The sequence below is a fragment of the Salmo trutta genome, chromosome 14, assembly GCF_901001165.1.
Source record: "Salmo trutta chromosome 14, fSalTru1.1, whole genome shotgun sequence".
Lineage (NCBI taxonomy): Eukaryota > Metazoa > Chordata > Actinopteri > Salmoniformes > Salmonidae > Salmo > Salmo trutta.
In genome coordinates, this window is record NC_042970.1 from 16,744,139 (window position 1) to 16,770,799 (window position 26,661).

General features: G+C 44.4%; 1 protein-coding gene across 2 annotated transcripts in view; it reads left to right on the forward strand.

The window, feature by feature from the left end:
• Positions 1-26,613, forward strand: part of ikbke (inhibitor of nuclear factor kappa B kinase subunit epsilon) — a 26,836-nt gene extending 223 nt beyond the window's left edge. The window contains exons 1-22 of one of the 2 annotated variants that reach the window (XM_029774663.1): positions 1-1,927; positions 2,922-2,953; positions 4,563-4,692; positions 9,573-9,710; positions 9,875-10,004; positions 10,110-10,291; positions 10,478-10,638; positions 10,841-10,951; positions 11,555-11,734; positions 11,846-12,042; positions 21,180-21,238; positions 21,405-21,496; positions 21,591-21,692; positions 23,061-23,118; positions 23,247-23,359; positions 23,499-23,575; positions 23,714-23,753; positions 23,837-23,938; positions 24,810-24,906; positions 25,176-25,270; positions 25,423-25,494; positions 26,487-26,613. The exon at positions 1-1,927 is cut by the window's left edge and continues 223 nt beyond it. In XM_029774663.1, coding sequence (XP_029630523.1) covers positions 4,591-4,692; positions 9,573-9,710; positions 9,875-10,004; positions 10,110-10,291; positions 10,478-10,638; positions 10,841-10,951; positions 11,555-11,734; positions 11,846-12,042; positions 21,180-21,238; positions 21,405-21,496; positions 21,591-21,692; positions 23,061-23,118; positions 23,247-23,359; positions 23,499-23,575; positions 23,714-23,753; positions 23,837-23,938; positions 24,810-24,906; positions 25,176-25,270; positions 25,423-25,494; positions 26,487-26,550 — 2,172 coding nt within the window. In that variant the 5' untranslated portion in view covers positions 1-1,927; positions 2,922-2,953; positions 4,563-4,590 and the 3' untranslated portion in view covers positions 26,551-26,613. Of the gene's footprint in view, positions 1,928-2,921; positions 2,954-3,201; positions 3,398-4,562; positions 4,693-9,572; positions 9,711-9,874; positions 10,005-10,109; positions 10,292-10,477; positions 10,639-10,840; positions 10,952-11,554; positions 11,735-11,845; positions 12,043-21,179; positions 21,239-21,404; positions 21,497-21,590; positions 21,693-23,060; positions 23,119-23,246; positions 23,360-23,498; positions 23,576-23,713; positions 23,754-23,836; positions 23,939-24,809; positions 24,907-25,175; positions 25,271-25,422; positions 25,495-26,486 lie in introns of those variants that run through there. The other variant, XM_029774662.1, reaches the window with a different exon arrangement.
• Positions 26,614-26,661: the final 48 nt, after the last annotated feature.

The following is a 26,661-nucleotide window of genomic DNA, read 5'->3' on the forward strand; positions in this document are numbered from 1 at the left end:
TCACCTGGATGGCTGTGTGAGTGTGTGACTCCTGGATCCACACCCTCTGAGAACACACAGACAGACTGTGGAACACAGAACACTATATAACTCAGAAGAAACTCAGTATCCACTTTCTCTGGCTACATGTTCCCTCGCTGCTTCAACACTGGAGCAACACTGGATCAGCCAACCTGGACAGAAAGTGACAGAGATGGACAGACAGATGGATGGATGGAGAGAGCAGTGGATTGCCTGTTTCTACGTGAAGAGAAGAGGGCTAGGCTATGTCTCTGATCCTCCTGTGTGTAGGCAAGCTGAGTGTTGTGGTGACTCGTTCTAACAACAATGCTCACCAGTAAAGCTGCTATACACCACGCTCTTTTCTACTGTATTCTACTAGACTCTACTATACTCTTCATCAGGGCTATTCAATTAGCACCCCTCAGGGGCCAAAGGAATGCTGGTTTACTTTTCTAAGTGGAAGTTGTAATGTAATTGATTGGCCAGAGAGCCTAATCACCAATGTCCCAGGTGTGTATTGATGGGGCCTTGCAGGACAATAGTTAAAAGTCCTTCTCTACATTCTGTATTTACCCACATAATGCAATGCTTGTCTAGCTTTCCAACAGCACCTCCTGCTGGGGTTTAAGTGCACGACATGGCTGTTCTCAATAACCAACCTTTCTTTAGCAATAAGAGTCTGACAGGCTCATCAGCTTAGCAGCATGCCAGGCCTGCTGCTTCTCTCTCCCTTAGATTCCCAGCATTAATATACGCTCTGTTACAGAAGTGGAATAGACACACCCATACACATGTGTGTCTAGTGTGTGTGTGTGTGTGTTCTGTGGCAGCTAAATGCCTTTCAGGTTCTCCTCGCATGCTGGGGCCACAACAGTCGCAGTGCTGACTGACTGCATCTATTTTCAATACTACCAAACGCGCCTCTTACACCAGCTTCCCACAAATGATTACTCCAGACCAAATCAGCAAAAAGGGTATTTTTACATGTATAGTTTATTAACCATGGTGATAACTGGACATGTGCAGATGAGGAATCTCAGTGAGGTGGAAGAGTTTGTTTAGATACAAGCACAAACAAACCTCGCCAAGACCATTCATAAACATTACTTTATGCTTATTTTCTTCCACTTGTTAGTTTATCCTCAGAATATGTAATAGTAAACTGTGTAGTTGTCTACGTGTGTGTTGGGTGTGTGTGTGTGTGTGCACGTCAGTGACCCTTCACAGCTCTCAGAAGTCAGCGTTAACCACTCATCATTAAGGGAACCGACTAATGCCTGCTCTTTAGAGACATGGGGACCAACAGGATGGGACACAAAGACAGCAGAACCTGTGTCGTCAGAACCACTGCTACCAGTATCACTGATCACTAGGCTTAATGTTCGTGTGACTGACAAGTTCTCAGTCCCAGCCGCTAAACACAGAGGACAACAGGAAGTGTCACACTGTCTCCTCTGTCGCTCCTCTACCAATAGCATTGATGTGTGTCATGGCGGACCTGCATCCAATAATTGATTGGATTTATATAATCCAATGAAATGAGTTATAGGAACAGCCCCGAGGTCTGTTCTGTTGTGCTCGTCTTTAAGAGAACCTCTGCTGTGACTCCCTAACTGTCGCATCATGTGATCAGTCTCAAACCGGTCCGGTCCTGTCTTTCACTGTGGTAGCATTTTCTGAAGTCTGAACTGTGATTGGTCAAGGGGAGGAGACAGAATGTTTTGATTGGTCAAGGTTAGTGGGAGGCGGCAGGATGCTTTAGAGACCAGGATATTAAATGTCAGGGCTTAGAGATGCCTGAGGCTAGAAACGCAGCAGACATCTCTCCCTATCACCCTGCTCTCTCTGTACCTTTCTCCTCCTAGCATTCTGCCTCTTCCCACAGACACTAATATCCCTCTGTCTGGGTCCTTCCTTATTCCAGGTATTTACTTGTATTATTGCATTCCCAAATGATCTGTAACAGGTGATTTCATTCTAATTGTAATGTTTTATCTCTGTGTGTGTATTTTAAGATGTATTTTACATTGTGTTGCACCCCTTGACTCATCTTGGCAACTGGAGGGATTGTGCATGTGCGTGTGCGTGTGTGCGTGTGCGTGTGTGTGTGTATGGGGTGGGGTGAATAGGCATTAACACACACGTCATACAAACATACACTCATGGGAGATGCTTTGTGGTTGGTGTCTGTGTTATCCTGGCTTCGGTGTATAGGAGCTAGGAGCCTCAGTATCCTCACCATACTTAGAATGACACGGTGTGCTCCAAGACTGACTGAGTGAGGAGGATTTTATTATGATTAACTATTGTTAAATATGCATTTCTTGTCCATTTGAAAACACAAGATCTAAAAAATGACTGTAATGTCAAATATATGTATAGTTGCCTCTGTATTACTGGAGAATCCTGTGTTAAGATGTACTTTGTATATACAATGTTGTACATTACAGAGGTACACTGTTTTTCTGGTACAATATTGTACAGTAATAGCAATAGTAGTTTAATCAAATAGAACTTATATAATTCTATGTCTAGTTCTTGTAGGAGACTTTTTAATAAACATTGCTTGCTATAAAGGTGTCTGCGTTGTTGTGGAGATTATGATGACAGTGATGATGATGAATGGGATGAAGATGATGGTAATGATGGTAACAGGGAATTTGATGATAGGATGATGATGATAGTGATAATGGTGATGATGGCAGTGACGATGATGAGGATGAGGATGATGGATTGCATGCATCTGGTTCTCTGACTCACTCACTCTCTCTCTCTCTCTCTCTCTCACACACACACACACGGATGAGACTCTTGTCCATTGACCACACTTGTGTCTTCAGAAGATCTGCTTCCACAGGGCTTTACTGACAGAGGCTTCTTTCTTGTCTCCTCCTCGATTCTTCTACAACACCAATCAGGATGTGGTTAGAGACATCCTACTAGAGACAAGGTTTGTTCTATTTGCCTATAATTGAATAGGAAACCTCGAGGAACACCCCTCACAGTTATTTTTAATAGTCCAGCCCTGGAATTCATCAACAATGTGAATATTATTATCTGTGCTTCTCCAACCAAGATGATCAAACTGGAAGTATCCAATACATGAAATTACATTGAGCGCTATGGGTGTAGTACACAATATAAGCCACTAGATATCACCAGAGCTTATCTGTAAAGTAAACTGGTGTACAACTCGGAAGTTACAGCACTGAACCGAAACTTGCATAGAATGCACAGACTAGTTGCATTTCCGCCGAAATCTTCCAAGATTACCCGGTTTAGTGACGGAGAATAGGTGAGGTTGCCATCTGTTTTGTCTGGAAACTTCAACGAAATGTCGCAGATTGTGGATGCAAAGAGTTCAAATTTGTCCCTGTGACGAAAAACGAGACAGGTAGGCTACCTTTTATTCAAGACATCGAACCTTGAACTTCAGTTTTGGCAAGTTTGCCAATGTCCCCCTATCCGTTTTTAGACACACACATTGTCTTTAGTATTGTGTAGAAAATCGTATATTTTTTATGACTAAGCCCTGTCACAACGCCCAGGGAGTGTACCTCAACACCTAACTGGTCTCAGCTGTTCAGGACATTACGGTGTATAGCGTCGTTTTCAACAGATGTGTCTCAACATTGATAGGCCCTACCGGATGATTAGCGACAGTGGAATGGATCTACAGGTAGCCTGTAATCTATTCATTTCACATTTTGGGAACTTGAACTTCTTTTTTTCTCTCATGTTTTTAATGGGTGGATCAGCTTTAGTATTGCAGATAGATTATTGCTTCCTTCAATGTAATTGTCTGCATTTCCAATCCCCCATATATTTTTGGGTTAAATCTATATATCTATCTATATACATACCGATATATATATATATATATATATATATATATATATATCTCTTGGATTAGCTTACACAACGTGCCATTGGAACACAGGACTGATGGTTGCTGATAATGGGCCTGTGTAGATGTGTTATATATATATATATATATATATATATATATATATATATATATATATATATATATATATATATATATATACAACATAAGTGTATGTAAACTTCCGACTTCAACTGTATACACATACACACTTTTTTTTAGAATATACCTTCCTTTATTATTCCCGCAAACCCTACCACCCCTCCCCTAATTGGACTAAACTAATAAACAATAACACTTATGCTTCTGCTTCCAGCTTATACATACTGTACACATTTTACAGACACAAGCTATTTTACAATAGTTGTATTTTCTTTGTTTTTAGTCCTGGCCTTCCTCTATTTCTGATGTCCATCCAGTTTGATTTCTATTTGCCATGTATTTGTATCTGTGTTATTTCACAAAAGTTCTGAATCTATATTTGAGCTATAACTTGAACTTCTTCCCCCTTGTTGTTTACCTTTCTGACCAGAGAGAAGTCCACATTACCTCTGACTTTATATGAACCCCACCCCTTGACTCTCCATTCCACACCAACATCCTGTGAATAGTTTTCATTCTGAATAGGTGTGTTTCAGTTCTTGACTCATAGCCTTCTGTATATTCCCTACAGCAGCCAATCAGACTTCTCCAGGCTGTAGATGACAGAGAAGATGACTGCGAGCACAGCCAACTACCTGTGGTCTTTGGGAGATGTGCTTGGTCAGGGGGCGACAGCCAGCGTCTACAAGGCCCGCAACAAGGTAGGACTCTAAACTCACCTTTACAACAAAAAGATTGTCGTGTGCTCGGTGCAGTGGCAACACTTCATTCAGGGCCGAGCTGTTTAGCATTCAATAATCATAATTGGGTTAATAAAGCCGCATACAATACATTTTTTGCTTTCTTGAGTAAGGCGACTCCAAAATGCAGGTGTTTCAGCGTAGCTCAGTGTTTTCTGTGGTGGTGGGGCAGCCAGCGGAAAATACGACGTGTAGGGGTTGGTAATGTTCACTAGTTGTGCCATGATTGGCTCAGTGTTCTGTCACTCATGGGAACACTACGTCACCGGAAAAATATATGGGTAGAGCTTGAAAATTCAAGCCCCATGGGTGCTGCCATAGACTTACATTAAAAGTGCCCATCCAGGGCCTCCCAAGAGGCTCAGTGGTCTAAGGCACTGCATCACAGTGCTACCGTAATTTCCGGACTATTGAGCACACCTGAATATAAGCCGCACCCACTGAATTTAAAAAGATATTATTATTTTGAACATAAATAAGCCGCACATGTCTATAAGCCGCAGGTGCCTACCGGTACATTGAAACATGAACTTTACACAGGCTTTAACGAAACACGGCTTGTAACAAAAATAAATAGGCTTTAACGAAACACGGCTTGTAACAAAAATAAATAGGCTTTAACGAAACACGGCTTGTAACAATAAAAAAAAAATTGCAGTAAGCTTTAGTTGTCTTTTTGCACTGAGTCAATTCCTCACGCTGCTGTTTCCAACGTCTTATCATCGACTCATTAAGACCAAGCTCCCGTGCAGCAGCTCTATTTCCTTTTCCAACAGCCAGATCAATCGCCTTCAACTTGAAAGCTGCATCATATGCATTTCTCCGTGTCTTTGCCATGATGAGGGTGACAAAATGACTACCGTAATCAGAATGATGGGAAGTTTGAGAGTGCTCGATTTAATCTAAACAGTAAACAAAAAAGTTTTTTGACCTTAACCCGTTCGGCAATTTCATTGGTCTAATGAAAGCTTCATGCCACCAAAAAACTGAGCACGTCACAGAATGTGTTTTTTTGGAGAAAAAAAAATTGAAAGCGGGGAAAATCCATATATTAGCCGCGTCATTGTTTAAGCCGCGAGGTTCAAAGCCTGGGAAAAAAGTTGCGGCTTATAGTCTGGAATTTACGGTAAATCAAATTTTATTTGTCACATACACATGGTTAGCAGATGTTAATGCGAGTGTAGCGAAATGCTTGTGCTTCTAGTTCCGACCATGCAGTAATATCTAACAAGTAATCTAACAATTTCACAACAACAACACACACACACTACTTATACACACAAATGTAAAGGAATGAATAAGAATACGTACATAAAGATTAATGAATGAGCGATGGCCGAACGGCATAGGCAAGATGCAGTAGATGGTATAGAGTACAGTATATACATATGAGATGAGTAATGTAGGGTATGTAAACATTATATAAAGTGGCATTGTTTAAAGTGGCTAGTGATACATATATTACATAAATTTTTCATTATCAAAGTGGCTAGAGATGAGTAAGTTTGTTGGCAGCAGCCACTCTGTGTTAGTGATGGCTGTTTAACAATCTGATGGCCTTGAGATAGAAGCTGTTTTTCAGTCTCTCGGTCCCAGCTTTGATGCACTCTAGTAGCTGTGCGACTAGAGATTCTGGGTTCGAGTCCAGGCTCTGTCGCAGCTGACCGCGACCGGGAGATCCATGGGGCGGCGCACAATTGGCCCAGCGTCGTCTGGGTTAGGGGAGGATTTGGCCGGCAGGGATGTCCTTGTTCCATCACACACTAGCGACTCCTGTGGCGGACCGGGCGCTGTGCATGCTGACACGGTCGCCAGGTGTACACTGTTTCCTCCGACACATTGGTGCGGCTGGCTTCCGGGTTATGTGGGCATTGTGTCAAGGAGCAGTGCGGCTTGGTCGGGTTGTGTTTCGGAGGATGCACGGCTTTCAACCTTCGCCTCTCCCGAGTCCGTACGGGAATTGCAGCGATGAGAGAAGACTGTAACTACCAATTGAATACCTCAAAATTGGGGAGAAAAAGGGGTAAATAAATAAAAGAAGTGCCCATCCAAGAAGGCTCAAGATCATTGGCTACAGATAAAATGACGTTATATATATACGGTAGCTTTGACTGGACTGATCATGTCAACACCATACTTTCACAATCTTAGCTAGCAGTCATCAGGAATTAAGTCGGCAATCTACTGGTAAATCCTTTTCAATCCTTGTCATATGAAGAGAAATTATAGATAAAACGTATCTATGCTCATCGGCCATTGGACATAAACATTACATAAGTTGGAAATCGCAAATTCAACAATGAGGCGCCGCTGCAGGCCCGGGTTCGATCCCAGGCTGTGTCACAGCCGGCAGTGGCCAGGAGAACCATAAGGTGGTGCACAATTGGCCCAGCGTCGTCCAGGTTAGGGGAGGGTTTGGCCGGAATGTCCTTGTTTCATCATGCTCTTGTGGCGCCTGCAAGCTGACTTTGGTCATTAGTTCGATAGTGTTTCTTCCGAGACATTGGTGTGGCTGGCTTCTGGGTTAAGCGAGCAGTGTGTCAAGAAGCAGTGTGGCTTGGCTCTCAACCTTCGCCGAGTCCGTAGCGGAATTGCAGCGATGAGACAAGATCGTAACTACCAATTGGATATCATGAAAAAGGGGGTAATGCAATAGGCCAGAACATTTTTAATACATTGGCCATGCTGTTAATCCGCATTCAAAACAAATGGAAACTCGGAACTGGGATATCTCAGACTTCGGGAGTTCAAGACTACTGGGAACTCGGATAAAACTAGCTCCGACTGGGAAAATACGGAAAATAATTTTGAAAGGTCATCCAACTTGGAATTCTTTCTAGAGCCCACAAGAAGGACCGCCACACCACCTTCCTGTTCAAGTGAGCACAGCACAATAAAGTGAGTCAAAAAATGTATTGTATGCTGCTGCATAAATTATGTAATATGCCAGGGAGATATGTATACTGTAGCCAAGAAAGTGTATGTAGCCAATACTAAGTGTATGTTGTGTAGTAAGCTGTTAGTAGCCCATGTGCCTCAACCTAAAAATGTGGTCACTTTCCTCCCTCGTAATTAGCCTATTGTTCTGACTTGATGGTGCACATATAGCCTGTTTTAGAGAAATGTCATTGAATATTGTAAGAGCTTTCATTGTCTACGTATATGCCCCTTTATTTATCCTACAGTTCTGACTTAGTGTACAGGGATAATACTGTAAGAACGGCCCATGTTCTGAATTCTGTCGCTGTACATTTCAGAAGTGCTAAACAAATAGTTATATTGACTAAGTCCGTCCTAACTCGCTCATTCATGTCTTAATCTAAATTACAGATTGCCTCTTATCCGCTCGTCGTCCCCTTATGCCATAGTTTGTACATCTCAATTGTCAGTAGAAACCATATTTGTTTAAGCAAGTCAGCCATATCAGCTATGTTTTTAAAAGGCAGTAAATGAGGCTGAATAAACTGTTTCGCTGCCAGACAAGGCTCTGCTGATAGCCAGGTGTAACAGTGGTAAAGATTCACTCCATGGTGCTGAAAGGAAAGCTCTGCTGTTGGGACAGCTTTATGTAGGCCATAACAGTTTGTGGGTACCGTTTGTTGCAATTATAGTGCAATTCATGTATTGTTTAGTGTTGTGTAGTGGCTTTGCTGGCATGCATATAACCCCCCCCCCCACCAAGACTTACATGCTAAAATCGCCACTGGCTAAGTGCCGAAGTGATGCTCAGAGCCACATCGGGCACAGACAGTTGGTTCCCAGGGTCAACATTGAGAATCACTGAACCTGATATACACTGTTGGGGTTCGTTCCTTGTTCCTTGTCAATCGTTGGCTCATTGGTGAAATTAGCATTCAGACAATATCTTTAAGTAAATCAATCATTCATTAATTAATGCAATTGCAGACAGAAGTTGACAACGGGAACATAGCACGCATGTTTCTGAGTAAGTTCTGCAAAATATGAAAGGATCCCAGTTGTTTTATTATGCTTGCAGTCAATCTATAGTGATGCCAATGTCATTACCTTCTACTCATGAGACCAAGCCCATGCCTGCACAGCTATACAAACAAGAGTTTCAGTGTTATCTAAAGGCTCAGCAGTAAATGTCCACTCCCCTAATTGATTTATAGTGGAATGTCTGACTAGTCTCTTATCTCTTTCCCTCCCCTGCAGAGTTCTGCATCTCTTTTATCTTTGACACATCTCCTAGACCGTTTTTAGAAGAAGCAGAGACTAGAAAAGTACTGTGGAACAATATTAAACTTTATATATATATATATATATATACGGTATTGTTAACCTGTAGTCTAGTCTATATTGTTAACCTGTAGTCTAGGACCCTATAAATGTAAGGGGGAGAGGTCTTATAACCCTTCCCCTTCTATTAATACAACATAAGCATAATCAATTATTATAATACATCAAACATTCGGTACAGCCCCTATCATGACCCCAAGGTGAACCCAACAACACCATATACCATTATACGCGTCAGCACCTCCCCACAGACTACATTGTTACGTACATCAGCATACGCCCACACACACCATTTCAGTACATCAAAGAAAAATCTAACTAGATCAAAAAGTTCAGAGTGACTGAGATGTCATCCGCATCTAAACTTTGAAGTGTAGGCTACTTCTTACACCCGCTGAGGGACGGAACATATCTTCACCGTGATAACCTAGCATGTCTATCATGGAGCCCAATGGTAACACTGTACACTTATGACAACTACATAACAATGTCATATGACAAAAAAGATGATAACTATAACTTTTTATAACTGACTCTGTGTGTGTGCGCGTGCATGTGTGCGTGTGTGTGCGTGCGTGTAGAGGACAGGGCAGCAGGTTGCGGTGAAGGTGTTTAACCATTTGAGCTACAGCCGTCCCTACGAGGTTCAGATGAGAGAGTTTGAAATGCTCAGGAGACTCAACCACAACAACATCATCACACTCTTCTCTGTGGAGGAGGTGAGGAGGGGACGAGTTAAGGACGGGAGAGGGGAGAGTTGTGACGGGAAGGGGGGGCGGAGATAATGAGTGAGGAGAGGACTTATATTAGTCTGTATTACTGTGCCGTTTCAACTCTCCCTGGTATTTATATATTAACTCTCTCTGTCTCTCTTTCTCTCTAGCTGAGCAATAAACAAAAGGTGTTGGTGATGGAGTATTGTTCAGGAGGCAGTTTGCTCAGTCTGCTGGAAGAGCCAGAGAACGCCTTCGGTCTGCCTGAGACAGAGTTTCTCATAGTACTACAGTGTGTGGGTGTGTGAGGAGGGGTAGAGAGGTTAGGGGCCTGGGGATGAGGGGAGAAGTTAGTCATTGTCCCCCCCAATTAATGGAATGAACCATTCCTCCTATTTCTTCTAGCGCACGGGATGAACCATCTGCGTGAGAATGGGGTGGTGCACCGAGACATTAAGCCTGGGAACATCATGCGTCAGGTGGGAGAGGACGGGAGGTCCGTCTATAAGCTAACAGACTTCGGAGCGGCCAGAGAACTAGAGGATGATGAGAAGTTTGTCTCCATCTACGGAACAGAGGAATACCTGGTGAGAGAGAGAGGGAGAGGAGAGGAGTAGAGAGGAAAGGTAGTGGAGGAGAGAAGACAAGGAGGGTATGGAGACAAGAGGGGAGGGGAGATGTATGAGCCTGTAGTTTTCATGTGCCTCATAAGTTAGGGCAGGCTACGGTGTGTGTTATTGAGCTTGTTTGTGCATGTGTGTGTGTGTGTGTAGCACCCAGACATGTATGAGCGTGCAGTACTGCGTAAGCCCCAGCACAAGACCTATGGTGTGAGTGTTGACCTGTGGAGTATTGGAGTGACGTTTTACCACGCTGCCACCGGTTCTTTACCCTTCACACCCTACGGAGGACCCCGCAGGAACAAACCCACCATGTAAGTCTCTGTGTGGTGTGTTTCATAGATTCAACAGTGAGTGTGCATGTAATTACTATGTTGAAATTGCCTAATAATTGCTATTTTATTTCTTTGGTATTAGTCTAAACAAAGACAACAACAGCTGAAATAGGAGTGTAAAATAAAGAGCTAGCGTCTCCTCTCTCTCTGCTCCCCCTCTTCCCCGGTCTGTGACGTGCAGGTATAAGATCACCAAAGAGAAGCCAGTAGGGGCCATTTCTGGAGTTCAGAAGGTCAACGACGGACCTATAGAGTGGAGCTACCACCTACCAAACAGCTGCCTGCTCTCAAAGTCAGTACCTTTGATTGATAATGTCCAAAGCCGCACTAAAGTCTAACAAAACAGCCCCCATCAATTTCTTTTCATTTGTGTAAGTGCTGTGCTTGTTAAATGTCCTTCCCTTTAAGTGTGCTGAAAGTCTGTTGTCAGTTTGTTTACTGTAAAATAGCATGTGCATCTATCAGTTACACATACATGTCAGACCTACACACAACAAGTAGGTCACATGGGGAAGAGTCATGGTGCTGTGGGGTGTTGCTTTATTTGTTTTTTGAAACCAGGTTTGCTGTTCACTTGCGCTATATAAGATGGAAGGGAGTTCCATGTACTCATGGCTCTGTATAACAGTTTTATAGTGTTTCCTTGAATTTGTTCTGGACCTGGGGACTGTGAAAAGACCCCTGGTGGCATGTCTGGTGGGGTAAGTGTGTATGTCAGTACTGTGTGTAAGTTGACTATGCAAACAATTTGGAATTTCCAACACATTGTTTCTTATAAAAACAAGAAGTCAAGTCTTTCCTCAACTCTCAGCCAAGAGAGACTTGTCATAGTGCCTTTAATGAGTGTATCTGAAGTTGCAGTTTAACTCTCTCTCTTTCACACTCTTTTGTTTAGGGGTCTGAGGGGTCAGCTAGTCCCAGTGTTAGCTGGGATACTGGAGGCAGACCAGGAGAAGTGTTGGACATTTGACCAGTTCTTTTCTGCCACCACAGAGATACTACAGAGAGTCTCAGTCTATCTGTTCTCCCTGCAACAGGCCACAGCTCACCGCTTATACATTCACCACAACAACACGTGAGTCAAACACACACATACACACACAAACTTGCCAGTCTATACTCACACACACATCTGTGTTGACCTACACCCACCCTGCCCCCCCACCTCTCCCGTCTCGCTCACCAGGGCGGCCATTTTCTGTGAGGAAGTGGCGTCTCAGACGGGGGTGGGGCTGGAGCAACAGCACTTCCTGTTCCTGGGTCATGACCTTTCCCTGGGGGGCTCTATGAAGGTGGTCAACTTCCCCTCCACCTCGCCCTCCCAGCCGCTATTTCTGCTTAGCCGCACTCCAGAGACACACGCTGGCCTCCCCTTCAAAGAACGTAAGACACACACACACATAAACAATAAGAACACCTGCTCTTTCCATGACATAGACTGACCCGGTGAATCCAGGTGAAAGCTATGATCCCTCATTGATGCCACTTGTTAAATCCACTTCAATCAGTGTAGATGAAGGGGAGCAGACAGGTTAAATAAGGATTTTTAAGCCTTGAGACAATTGAGACATGGATTGTGTGTGTGTGCCATTCAGAGAGTGAATGGTCAAGACAAAATATACTGCTCAAAAAAATAAAGGGAACACTTAAACAACACATCCTAGATCTGAATGAAAGAAATAATCTTATTAAATACTGTTTTCTTTACATAGTTGAATGTGCTGACAACAAAATCACACAAAAATAATCAATGGAAATCCAATTTATCAACCCATGGAGGTCTGGATTTGGAGTCACACTCAAAATTAAAGTGGAAAACCACACTACAGGCTGATCCAACTTTGATGTAATGTCCTTAAAACAAGTCAAAATGAGGCTCAGTAGTGTGTGTGGCCTCCACGTGCCTGTATGACCTCCCTACAACGCCTGAGCATGCTCCTGATGAGGTGGCGGATAGTCTCCTGAGGGATCTCCTCCCAGACCTGGACTAAAGCATCCGCCAACTCCTGGACAGTCTGTGGTGCAACGTGGCGTTGGTGGATGGAGCGAGGCATGATGTCCCAGATGTGCTCAATTGGATTCAGGTCTGGGGAACGGGTGGGCCAGTCCATAGCATCAATGACTTCCTCTTGCAGGAACTGCTGACACACTCCAGCCACATGAGGTCTAGCATTGTCTTGCATTAGGAGGAACCCAGGGCCAACCGCACCAGCATATGGTCTCACAAGGGGTCTGAGGATCTCATCTCGGTACCTAATGGCAGTCAGGCTACCTCTGGCGAGCACATGGAGGGCTGTGCAGCCCCCCAAAGAAATGCCACCCCACACCATGACTGACCCACCGCCAAACCGGTCATGCTTGAGGATGTTGCAGTCAGCAGAACGTTCTCCACGGCGTCTCCAGACTCTGTCACGTCTGTCACGTGCTCAGTGTGAACCTGCTTTCATCTGTGAAGAGCACAGGGCGCCAGTGGTGAATTTGCCAATCTTGGTGTTCTCTGGAAATGCCAAACGTCCTGCACGGTGTTGGGCTGTAAGCACAACCCCCACCTGTGGACGTCGGGCCCTCATACCACCCTCATGGAGTCTGTTTCTGACCGTTTGAGCAGACACATGCACATTTGTGGCCTGCTGGATGTCATTTTGCAGGGCTCTGGCAGTGCTTCTCCTGCTCCTCCTTGCACAAAGGCGGAGGTAGCGGTCCTGCTGCTGGGTTGTTGCCCTCCTACGGCCTCCTCCACGTCTCCTGATGTACTGGCCTGTCTCCTGGTAGCGCCTCCATGCTCTGGACACTACGCTGACAGACACAGCAAACCTTCTTGCCACAGCTCGCATTGATGTGCCATCCTGGATGAGCTGCACTACCTGAGCCACTTGTGTGGGTTGTAGACTCCGTCTCATGCTACCACTAGAGTGAAAGCACTGCCAGCATTCAAAAGTGACCAAAACATCAGCCAGGAAGCATAGGAACTGAGAAGTGGTCTGTGGTCCCCACCTGCAGAACCACTCCTTTATTGGGGGTGTCTTGCTAATTGCCTATAATTTCCACCTGTTGTCTATTCCATTTGCACAACAGCATGTGAAGTTAATTGTCAATCAGTGTTGCTTCCTAAGTGGACAGTTTGATTTCACAGAAGTGTGATTGACTTGGAGTTACATTGTGTTGTTTAAGTGTTCCCTTTATTTTTTTGAGCAGTGTATTTAAGTACCTTTGAAATCAAATCAAATTGTATTTGTCACATACACATGTTTAGCAGATGTTATTGCGGGTGTAGTGAAATGCTTGTGTTGGTAGTTCCGACAGTGCAGTAATATCTAACAAGTAATCTCTAACGATTGCACAACAAATACCTAATACACACATGTAAAGTAAAGGTATGGAATTAATAATATATAAATATTTGGGCGAGCAATGTCAGAGCGGCACAGACTAAGATACAGTAGAATAGAATACAGTATATACATATGAGATGAGTAACGCAAAATATGTAAACATTATTAAAGTTACTAGTGTTCCATTTATTAAAGTGGCCAATGATTTCAAGTCAATATGTAGACAGCAGCCTCTCTGTGCTAGTGATGGCTGTTTAACAATCTGATGGCCTTGAGATAGAAGCTGTTTTTCAGTCTCTCGGTCCTAACTTTGATGCACCTGTACTGACCTCGCCTTCTGGATGATAGCGGGGTGAACAGGCAGTGGCTCGGGTGGTTGTTGTCCTTGATTATCTTTTTATCTACAGGAGGGGGCTGAGCACGCACCCTTGTGGGGCCTCAGTGTTGAGGATCAGCGAAGTGGAGGTGTTGTTTCCTACCTTCACCACCTGGGGGCGGCCCGTCAGGAAGTTCAGGACTCAATTGCACAGGGTGGGGTTCAGACCCAGGGTCTCAAGCTTAATGATGAGCTTGGAGGGTACTATGGTGTTGAATGCGGAGCTGTAGTCAATGAACAGCATTCGTACATAGGTATTCCTCTTGTCCAGATGGGATAGAGCAGTGTGCAGTGTGATGGTGGTTGCATCGTCTGTGGACCTATTGGGGCGGTAAGCAAACTGAAGTGGGTCTAGGGTATCAGGTAAGGTGGAGGTGATATGATCCTTGACTAGTCTTTCAAAGCACTTCATGATGACAGAAGTGGTGGCTACGGGGCGATAGTCGTTTATTTCAGTTATCTTAGCTTTCTTTTTTCAATTTAAAGTTTTATTAAGTTTTCTTGTTTTTCAATCAACCAACAAAACACATTCCACACTCACAGATGTGACAGACTTAAAAAACGAATAATAATTAAAAAAATCTAAAATAAACTAATAATAAAAAAATATATAAAAAATAAATAAAAAAACAACAATAATACTAAGAATGAAAAGAATATTTAAAAAAAAAAAATATATATATATATATAAAAAAATAAGAATAATTATACAAAAAAAATAAATATATATATATATATAAACATAAACTTGCAGCAGCACTATCAGGGTTCTTATTAGCTATTTCCAGCCTTAGCTGAGACGACGAGCAAATAATTAGTTTTTAGTTTTTACAGCACCTTACACAACATGTATCTGCTCATTTCCCTAATCACCTCATTCACTCTGTCCAATTTGAAATATAGTTGAATAGTGGAGACCAGAGTCTATCAAACTTGGGCTGTCTCTTGTGGAGGTCATAAGTGAGCTTTTCAAGAGGGAGAAAGTCAACAATCTGGTCAATCCACATTTTAAATGTAGGATAAGTATTAGAGGCCCACAAAAGAACAATACATTTCTTAGCAAAGTATGTAATAGTCATGAGCAAACTTTCTCTGTCAGGATCAAGAACAAAGTCCTGCTGGGCATTAAGAAGATAGATACATGGGGTCATATCAAACTGTACATCTAGTATTTTCTGTGCAGCAGTATGTATAGATTGCCAAAATCTGGAAATCTCTCTACAGCTCCAAAATACATACATATAGTTCCACTTTCAGAGGTACATCTTTTACAGTTATTCTTACATTTTTACATTAGTTGAGGAGCAGTATACCCTGTCGCAAACCTCCGCCCATAACTCATCACTGGTAGTCAGACCAAGGTCCTTTTCCCAGATTATTTTCAAAGGAGTAAAGGAGGAGCCTCCTTTCTCAGAAGGAGTCTATAGATATAAGATATTTTGCCTTTAATGGATTGTGCTGTGACAAAAAGTGTTTAAACTTCATTCAACTGAGCTCTAAACCTCCTCTTGGAAGTAAATGAGGGAATGACATGTCTAATTTGAAGGTATAAAAAAAAGGGGATCTTTGCACATTGAATTCACTGCAGAGCTCTTGAAAGGATTTCAGTGTAGTGGTTTTCTGATGAAATAGGTCTGAAAAGGTCCTGATTCCTAGAGTATGCCAAAGATTAAAGTTGGCATCCCTCAGGGCTTTTGGCAAGTCTGGGTTGCCTACTATAGGCGAGTGAGAACATATTTGGGAGGAAATGCCCAGGTATTTCTTACAGTCCCTCCACGCTAGTAGGGTGCTGTAAATCACAAAGGTTTTAGCTATGTTGCCCACTTCACTAAAGTTATTAATGAATATAATTGAGCTTAGGGGTAATGAACCACAGGATTGGGCTTCTATCTGAATCCACGTTGACTCTTGTCTGTTTGTGATCCATGTTAGCATGTTGCGGATTTGGGCAGACCAGCAGTACAATTGAAGGGAGGGAAGGGCAAGACCACCTTTTAGATTCAGGTTTCAATAGAGCGGAGAACTTGATCCTAGGTTTTTTATTGCCCCATATAAATTTGGTGAAGCTTTGGTTAGTTGTTTTGAAAAAGGAAACTGGGAGATAGCATGGGAGCATCTGAAATAAATAGTTCAGTCTAGGGAGGATGTTCATACGGATGACATTAATTCTTCCTACTAAGCTAATTGGGAGGGAGATCCAGGTTTGGAGATCGTTCTTGATTCGATCCAGGAGTGGAAGATAATTTTCCTTGAAAAGGCTATTCAGATCTGGTGTTATGAAGATCCCAAGGTATTGAAACCCCTGTGTCTTCCATTGAAATGGACATAGTGTCTTCATAGAGCTGGTGAGTGTAATATTGAGAGGGCAGACAGTGGATTTGTTCAAATGTATCTTATATCCTGAAAACTTGCCATACTGAGCAATTGTGTCTAAAATGGGAGGGAGGGATTTCTCAGGGTTGAATATGTAGAGCAAGACATCATCCGTGTAAAGCGAAATCCTGTGCTGCAGGCCGCCTGCAGAATCACCCATAATACTTGGATTGCTCCTTATCAACTCTACCAGAGGCTCCGCCCACAAGTAGAGCAAGGGGGACAGCGAGCACCCTTGTCTTGTGCCACGTCCCAAAGGGAATCTGTCAGAGTTCAGTCCGTTAGTAGTCACCATGGCATTTGGATGAGAGTATAGGGACTTAATCCATTTAATAAAGTTTGGGCCCATATTGAACTTTTCTAAGACTGAGAACAGAAAGCTCCACTCCATCCTGTCTAACACCTTCTCAGCATCCAGTGAAGCCAGCAGGACAGGGGTCTTCTGTGTGTTTACTTGATCAATAATGTCAAAAAGACGGCGAATGTTATCAGAAGAGTATCTCTCTAATAAATCCAGTTTGGTCCGCTTTTATTATTTTGGGAAGAAGAGTGTTTAGTCTTTTGGCGAGCAATTTGGTAATTATTTTGTAGTCTTAATCCAACAAGCTTATGGGCCGGAAGGACGAGCAGGATAGAGGGTCCTTGTCTTTTTTGAGCAACACTGTAATGCGAGCTGTGTGCATTGAGTCTGGGAGAACTCCGTTTTTTGCAAAAATCATCCAGCATTGGCATGAAAATTGGGCTAAGCTGGGGCCAAAAAGCTTTGTAGAACTCTCTGGGGAATCCATCTGGGCCTGGGGACTTATTAGGTGGCATGGAGGTAATTGCCTCCAGGATCTCCTCAGGAGTGAAGGGGGAGTTGATCTTCTCAGTCGGTCTCTGATAGTTTAGGTAGCGAGAATCCCTCTAGGAAGGAGTGGAGTTCTGCCTCCGTGTGTTTTCTCTCAGAGGTATATAGTTTGCAGTAAAAATCATGAAAAGTTAAATGTATCTTTTTTGGGTCATATGTGACCTCGTCCTCTGCTGTTCGGATAGCCATGATTGTACGCTCTGACTGCTCTTTTTTTAATTGGTAAGCAAGCAATCTACTCGGCCTATTGCTATACTCATGGTATTTCTGTTTTGTAAAGAAAACTTTTTTTTTTTTTTTCCCGAGTATAGTCCAAGTTCAGTTTGGCTTTGGCTGCTTTAAGTTGACTCCAGGAGGTGCTGTCTGGGGATTGTTTATGTACTTTTTCACAGCGTTCCAGCTCCCTCTGAAGATCTAGCCTGTGTGCTTCCATTGCTTTTTTCTTAGAGGAAGCATATGCAATTAGATGACCTCGTAGTGTGGCTTTGGCAGCGTCGCACATTGTGGCCGGAGAAACAGGAGAATCTTTGTTGTCTTGTGTGTAGTTGTCTGTCCATGTAGTTACCAATGTATGGAACGCTTCGTTTGATAACATGGAGGTGTTGAATTTCCAGCTCTTTGACCTCGGAATGTTTTTGCAGAGGTCAAAGCGGAGGTGGACAAAGGCGTGATTTGAAAGTGCTATGGGTCCGATTGTACACGTGGCTGAATTTATGAAACTCTTTGGGATAAAAATGTAATCTATACTGGAGTAGGTGTTATGGACATTAGAGTAGTATGTATAGTCCACAGATGAGCTATTAGTCTCTCCAGATATCTATCAGTCCCATCTCTTTAGTAAGAAAGTTCAACATCTTTGCAGATCTAGGGTTTGTGGTGGGGACTTGAGATGATTTGTCTAGGGTTGGGTTGAGGGTACAATTAAGATCTCCGGCCACCACGCCAAAGGATGCACAATGCTCATCGAACAGGGTTATCATTTTGACATGAAAGCAGGAGTATCTGTATTAGGGGCGTATATGTTTAAGATAGTAATTGGTTGTCCATACAGTGATCAGTTATCAAAATAAATCTCCCCTCCGGATCAGATATGTTTTTGTCAATTATGAATGGAACATTGTTATGGATAAGTATGGCTGTACCTCTCCTGTTTGATTTGAAAGATGAGAAATACACCTGTCCCACCCAGGCTCTGCGGAGTTTGGCATGTTCAGCATCACAGAGGTGTGTCTCTTGTAATAGCGCAATGTCTGCTTTTTCCTTTTTTAGAGCACATAGTATCTTTTTCCGTTTTATTGCATGACCTAGACCCTGGCAGTTCCATGTCAGTAGATTTAAGGTACTCGTCATCGAACAGTAATCGAACTTTAGTGCAAGTCATCTCTGGGTAAAGGTGGATAATAGTTACAGCTGCGTTCACATAAAAGGAAAATAAATGGTGTACATAAAAGAACAATCTCTGAACACCCCAGCCGAGTTCCCAAACAACTGGACACATCCCGGTGGATCTATTACCCCCCCGCTCAGTCTCAATTCTGTGTTCTGAAAAAAACAGTTAGCAATGCACAACGTCTCCCCCACCCACCAAAGAAATGCCTCATCCTCTCCTCTCCGCTCCGCATTGAGTAAATGACAACGTAGCCCCCGTCCAGACCACATTAAAAGAGGGAGGAAATAAAATCAATAGCCCAGCCTACATATACCTCCCCCAAGGACATAGGGAACCACAAGTAATAATATCACAAAAGAGGGAAATAAAAGTAGGCTGAAACGTTAGTAGGCCTAGGTTAGGCTATAGAGCCTATCCCTCTCAGCTAAAGGAAAATAAATATAGATTAGACGGCTATAATGACATTTAGCGGGGCGGGTGAGTCTTTGGATGTTGGCTATACAGTGGGGGGAAAAAGTATTTGATCCCCTGCTGATTTTGTACGTTTGCTCACTGACAAAGAAATGATCAGTCTATAATTTTAATAGTAGGTTTATTTGAACAGTAAGAGACAGAATAACAACAAAAAAATCCAGAAAAACGCATGTCAAAAATGTTATAAAATGATTTGCATTTTAATGAGGGAAATAAGTATTGCTCCTGGCTAATGGCGCTAGCTTTTTCTGAAGCTAGCTGCTTCTTGGAAGCTTTTTCCGCCGCTAGTGGTCGAGTCCGGGTAAAAATGTCACCTGTAATGTCGCCTTTTGTAGCCGCCATGACTTTTGGACTAAAGCTAGAGGAGTTTAAACTTGAAGTGGAGGTAAGATTAGGAATTGGAAACTACTTGTGCGGAGCTCTTAGTTCATGCGGCCATCTCGTTCAAGGGTCACGTGATCCCTGGTGGCCATCTTTAAGCATGTGGGGACAGCAGACTGGGATAGGGAGAGATTGAATATGTCCGTAAACACACCTAGTGAGGGTTAACACGTTTAAATGTCTTATTCACATCGGAGAAGGAGAGCCCACAGTCCTTGGTAGCGGGCCGCGTCGGCACTGTGTTATCCTCAAAGCGGGCAAAGAACGTGTTAAGCTTGTCTGGGAGCAAGGTGTCGGTGTCCGCGACGTGTCTGGTTTTCCTTTTGTAGTCCATGATTGTCTGTAGACTCTGCCACATACCTCTCGTGTCTGAGCCGTTGAATTGCGACTCCTCTTTGTCTCTGTACTGACGTTTTGCCTGTTTGATTGCCTTACGGAGAGAATGACCGCTCTGTTTGTATTCTGCAATATTCCCAGTCACCTTGCCATGGTTAAATGCGGTGGTTCGCACTTTCAGTTTAGCGCGAATGCTGCTATATATCCACGGTTTCTGGTTAGGTTAGGTTTTAATAGTCACAGTGGGTACAACATCTCCTATACACTTCCTGATAAACTCAGTCACCGTCTCGTTGTACACGTCAATATTGTTCTCCGAAGCTACCCGAACATATCCCAGTCCGTGTGATCAAAACAATCTTGAAGCGTGGATTCCGATTGGTCAGACCAGCGTTGAATAGTCCTTAGCACGGGTACTTCCTGTTTGAGTTTCTGCCTATAGGAAGGGGGGAAAATTGGAGTTGTTGTCAGATTTGCAGAAAGGAGGACGGGAGAGGGCCTTGTATGCATCCCGGAAGTTGGAGTAGTAATGGTCGAGTGTTTTTCTTGCGGGAGTGCTACAGTCGCTATGCTGATAGGATTTAGGAAGCCTTTTCCTCAAATTTGTTTTGTTGAAATTCCCAGCTACAAAAAATGTGGCCTCAGGATATGTGGTTTCCAGTTTGCATAAAGTCCAGTGAAGTTCCTTGAGGGCTGTCGTGGTATCAGCTTGAGGGGAATATACACGGCTGTGACAATAACCAAAGAGAATTATCTTGGGGGATAATACGGTCATTTGATTGTGAGGTATTCTAGTTCGGGTGAACAAAAGAACTTGAGTTCCTGTATGTTGTTACAATTACATGGGGTATGGTATCATCCCTGTGGAACGCTTTTGGCACCTTGTAGACTATTCCCCAACGAATTGAGGCTGTTCTGAAGCTGTCCTTAATGTTTTGTACACTCAGTGTCAATGGGTATTGTTATTGGTTAATAAACTATAAATGATGTGTGTTTTGTCCTCTGTAGCTGAGATGCCCAACATCCCATCCCGGTTTGACGTTGTGGCAGACTACTCTTTCTCCAAGGTAAGTGAGTCATGACATGGGATCCAGCACTGTGTGACCAACTGGAAGAGACAGTTAAAACTCTCAGCTGAATGGTGTGTTGATGGTTGTGTTTTTCTATTTAGTGAATCAGTCTCTTTACTCACCCCCCTCTTTTCTCCCCTCTCTCCCATTCTCCTCTGTCTAGCTGATAGTAGGATTAGTCTATCAGTACCTGAGGATAGTGCGTTCTTTACACACACACAGAGAACTATTCCTACATGGATACTACAGCTACATGTGAGACCCACACACACACACACACCGTGAAAACAAACCAGTAACATCCCATGGATCTGCCATGACCCATGCTCTCCCCTCTCTGTCTACCCAGGGAGAAGGTGGGTAGGGAGTGTGGTGACTCGCTGCTCAGTATCAGCATGGTCAACATGAGACTGCACTCCTGCCTCAGTTCTGAGCACAGACTACACACACTGTGAGTGACGGACAAGACCATATACACACACTCACATACAAAACACTTACAATCTCAGTCATTGTCACATTGTGAGCAGTGAATACCTAAACCAGTTGTGTCTTTACTTTAATTCACCTCTTACCCTCCCTCCTGTCTTCCTCACCCTCCCTCCCTCCTGTCTTCCTCACCCTCCCTCCCTCCTGTCTTCCTCACCTCTCACCCTCCCTCCCTCCTGTCTTCCTCACCTCTCACCCTCCCTCCCTCCTGTCTTCCTCACCTCTCACCCTCCCTCCCTCCTGTCTTCCTCACCTCTCACCCTCCCTCCCTCCTGTCTTCCTCACCTCTCACCCTCCCTCCCTCCTGTCTTCCTCACCTCTCACCCTCCCTCCCTCCTGTCTTCCTCACCTCTCACCCTCCCTCCCTCCTGTCTTCCTCACCTCTCACCCTCCCTCCCTCCTGTCTTCCTCACCCTCCCTCCCTCCTGTCTTCCTCACCTCTCACCCTCCCTCCCTCCTGTCTTCCTCACCCTCCCTCCCTCCTGTCTTCCTCACCTCTCACCCTCCCTCCCTCCTGTCTTCCTCACCTCTCACCCTCCCTCCCTCCTGTCTTCCTCACCTCTCACCCTCCCTCCCTCCTGTCTTCCTCACCTCTCACCCTCCCTCCCTCCTGTCTTCCTCACCTCTCACCCTCCCTCCCTCCTGTCTTCCTCACCTCTCACCCTCCCTCCCTCCTGTCTTCCTCTCACCCTCCCTCCCTCCTGTCTTCCTCACCTCTCACCCTCCCTCCTGTCTTCCTCACCTCTCACCCTCCCTCCCTCCTGTCTTCCTCACCTCTCACCCTCCCTCCCTCCTGCCTTCCTCTCACCCTCCCTCCCTCCTGTCTTCCTCACCTCTCACCCTCCCTCCCTCCTGTCTTCCTCACCCTCCCTCCCTCCTGTCTTCCTCACCTCTCACCCTCCCTCCCGTCTTCCTCACCCTCCCTCCCTCCTGCCTTCCTCTCACCCTCCCTCCTCTCATCATCCCCTCCCTCCCTCATGTCATCCTCTCACCCTCCCTCCCTCCTGCCTTCCTCTCACCCTCCCTCCTCTCATCATCCCCTCCCTCCCTCATGTCATCCTCTCAACCTCCCTCCCTCCTTCCTGTCCTCTTCTCACCCTCCCTCCCTCCTGTCTTCCTCACCTCTCACCCTCCCTCCCGTCTTCCTCACCCTCCCTCCCTCCTGCCTTCCTCTCACCCTCCCTCCTCTCATCATCCCCTCCCTCCCTCATGTCATCCTCTCAACCTCCCTCCCTCCTTCCTGTCCTCTTCTCACCCTCCCTCCCCCCTGTCCTCCTCATCCTCACCTCTCACCCCCCTCATGTCCGCCTCTCATCCTCTCGTCTTGCAGAAGACAGCTCCCCCTGCAAGCCCCAGACTCCACTGACGACAGCAAGAATCTGCGACTGGTGAGAGACATGCCGTTGAAACTGATTGGGGAAGGGTGTTGGGTGGGAGGGAGGATCCTTGACACTGTCTGTGGCTGTCTCTCTTGAGGTTTGGGCTGGTGTTGTTTGTCCTTGTTCACTCCATGTAGATCAGAGAGAACCTGCCAGTGTACGCCGGAGGGATCCGGGAATTCCAGACCCGTCTAGAACACCTGCACATAGAACTGGCCAACCACTCTGAGAATCTGGCTGAGGACAACAGGTGAGACTTTCTTCATCATGTTTATGCCTGTTCCGTCCTTATTCACATCTCTACAAGGGCTCGGGGCCAAGGGGGTGCAGTGTGCAGAGTTGGGGTTAAAATGGCATCTGGTGTGAACTCTGACCCCTCACCTCTACAGCATCCAGAAGATGGAGGTCCTCCTGGGGAAGATCATGGCCATCCACCAACAGTACCGCAAGGACCGACTGACTGGAAGTATGTGTGTGTGTGTGTGTGTGTGTGTGTGTGTGTGTGTGTGTGTGTGTGTGTGTGTGTGTGTGTGTGTGTGTGTGTGTAACATGTGCCTCCTGTGTTTTGAGTGTTTATTAAATGTCTCCCTTGTGATTGTTCTAGAGCTTGCCTACAATGATGAGCAGATACACAAGTTTGAGAAGTGAGTATGTTAGCATTGTTTCTGAGGAAAGTGTGGTGTGTGTGTGTGTGTGTGTGTATCATATCCCTCTCTCTCTCTGCTAGGATCCACCTGTCGTCCCATATAAAGCGTGTGAAGGTTCTGTTTAGAGAGGAATGTCTACAGAAGTATGGAGACCTGCTGGCCTCAGCATCGACCTGGAGCAGGTTAGACACACACACCTTTTAGTGATATCAACTCGCTCCTCACACTGTTGTTGTTAGTGTTCTTTATGTGTGTGTTGTCAGTGTTCTTTATGTGTGTGTTGTCAGTGTTCTTTATGTGTGTGTTGTCAGTGTTCTTTATGTGTGTGTTGTCAGTGTTCTTTATGTGTGTGTTGTCAGTGTTCTTCATGTGTGTGTTGTCAGTGTTCTTCATGTGTGTGTTGTCAGTGTTCTTCATGTGTGTGTTGTCAGTGTTCTTCATGTGTGTGTTGTCAGTGTTCTTCATGTGTGTGTTGTCAGTGTTCTTTATGTGTGTGTTGTCAGTGTTATGTGTGTTGTCAGTGTTCTTTATGTGTGTGTTGTCAGTGTTCTTTATGTGTGTGTTGTCAGTGTTCTTTATGTGTGTGTTGTCAGTGTTCTTTATGTGTGTGTTGTCAGTGTTATGTGTGTTGTCAGTGTTCTTTATGTGTGTGTTGTCAGTGTTCTTTATGTGTGTGTTGTCAGTGTTATGTGTGTTGTCAGTGTTCGTTATGTGTGTTGTCAGTGTTCTTTATGTGTGTGTTGTCAGTGTTCTTTATGTGTGTGTTGTCAGTGTTCTTTATGTGTGTGTTGTCAGTGTTCTTTATGTGTGTGTTGTCAGTGTTCTTTATGTGTGTGTTGTCAGTGTTCTTTATGTGTGTGTTGTCAGTGTTCTTTATGTGTGTGTTGTCAGTGTTCTTTATGTGTGTGTTGTCAGTGTTCTTTATGTGTGTGTTGTCAGTGTTCTTCATGTGTGTGTTGTCAGTGTTCTTCATGTGTGTGTTGTCAGTGTTATGTGTGTTGTCAGTGTTCTTTATTTGTGTGTTGTCAGTCTTCTTTATTTGTGTGTTGTCAGTCTTCTCCATGAGATGCAGTGCAGGCTGTCAGACTTTGGCAATTTCTCCCGAGGGCTGATGGGGGACCTGGAGATGTGTGAGGAGCGCCAGAACAAGGTTTTCTCTGAACTATAACAATTGTTTAATAATAAATAAATACAAATATTAAAACAATATATTGATATAGAGAAATATAATAACTATATAATAATGAATAACTGACTATAATAATTGTTTAACAATAAATGTTTTTTTTTTATTAAAACAAGATATTGATTGAGAGAAAAAAATGGTTAACCTTTGACCTCTAATCTCCAGCATCATCCCTACACCGATAAGCAGCTTTAAAGATAACACTGACCATTTTCCTGCTGTGCTCTCCTCAGTTCCTGGACAGAGTCCTGCTCAGAGTCCAGCCAGGACAGACAGGCCTAGGAGGTCAGGAGGCCACACCCAGGCACAAGGACCACATGGTCCTCAGGTGTGTGGGTGTGAGAGGTGTGTGTGTGTGGGAGGTGTGTGTGTGTGTGTGTGAGAGTTGTGTGTGTGTGTGTGAGAGAGAGATGTGTGTGTGAGAGATGTGCCTGGCTGCATGTGTGTGTAAACCCCTGTGTTTAATCGGTGTGTGTCCAGGATGCAACAGCTAAAGGAGGAGATGGAGATAGTGGTGAGAGAGTTGCAATCCAACAACAGCATCATTGAGAGGTCAGTGGCCTTAACCACCTAACCTTAGCCCATAACCTTCTAACCTTAGCCCATAACCCTAACCTCTTAACCTTAACCCCTAACCTTAGCCCATAACCTTCTAACCTTAGCCCATAACCCTAACCTCCTAACCTTAGCCCTTAACCTCTAACCTCCTAACCTTAGTCCCTAACCTCCTAACCTTAACCTCTAACCTTAACCTCTAACCTCCTAACCTTAGCCCTTAACCTCTAACCTCCTAACCTTAGCCCTTAACCTCTAACCTCCTAACCTTAGCCCATAACCCTAACCTCCTAACCTTAGCCCTTAACCTCTAACCTCCTAACCTTAGTCCTTAACCTCTAACCTCCTAACCTTAGCCCTTAACCTCTAACCTCCTAACCTTAGCTCCTAACCCTAACGTTAACTTCTAACCTCCTAACCTTAGCCCTTAACCTCCTAACCTTAACCTCTAATCTCCTAACTTTAGCCCCAAACCTTAACCTCTAACCTCCTAACCTTAACCTCTAACCTCCTAAACTTTGCCCCTAATCTCCTAACCTTAGCCCCTAACCTCCTAACCTTAACCTCCTAACCTTAGCCCCTAACCTTAACCTTAACCTCCTAACCTCTAGTCTCCTAACCTTAACCTCTAACCTGTAACCTTACTTTCCTAATCTCCAACCTCCTAACCTTAACCTCTGACCTTCTAGCTCTAACCTCCTAACCTTAACCTCTAACCTCTAATCTCCTAACCTTAACCTCTAACCCTTAATTCTGACTCTAACGCTAACCTCCTATCCGTGCCAAATCACACATAGTTGGCCCCTCAAGTGTTTCATCTGAAGGACAAACTGTAGCATTGACTATGTCCCAAAATATGTCTCAAATGGCAACCTATTCCCTATATAGTGCACTACTTTTGACCAGGGCCCAACATGGTGAACTATAAAGGGAATAGGGTGCCCTTTTGGGACACGCTTTATTAAGACCTGAATCTTTCTCTTCTGCAGTCTGGGAGCTGTTACCTCTGCAACCATGCTGGAGCCTGATCTACCCAGACCCATCGGACTGTGACCAGACAACCACACACACACTCTGACAGACAGATGGACAGACAGATGGACAGACGGATGGACAGACAGATGGACAGACAGATGGACAGACAGACGGACAGACAGACGGACA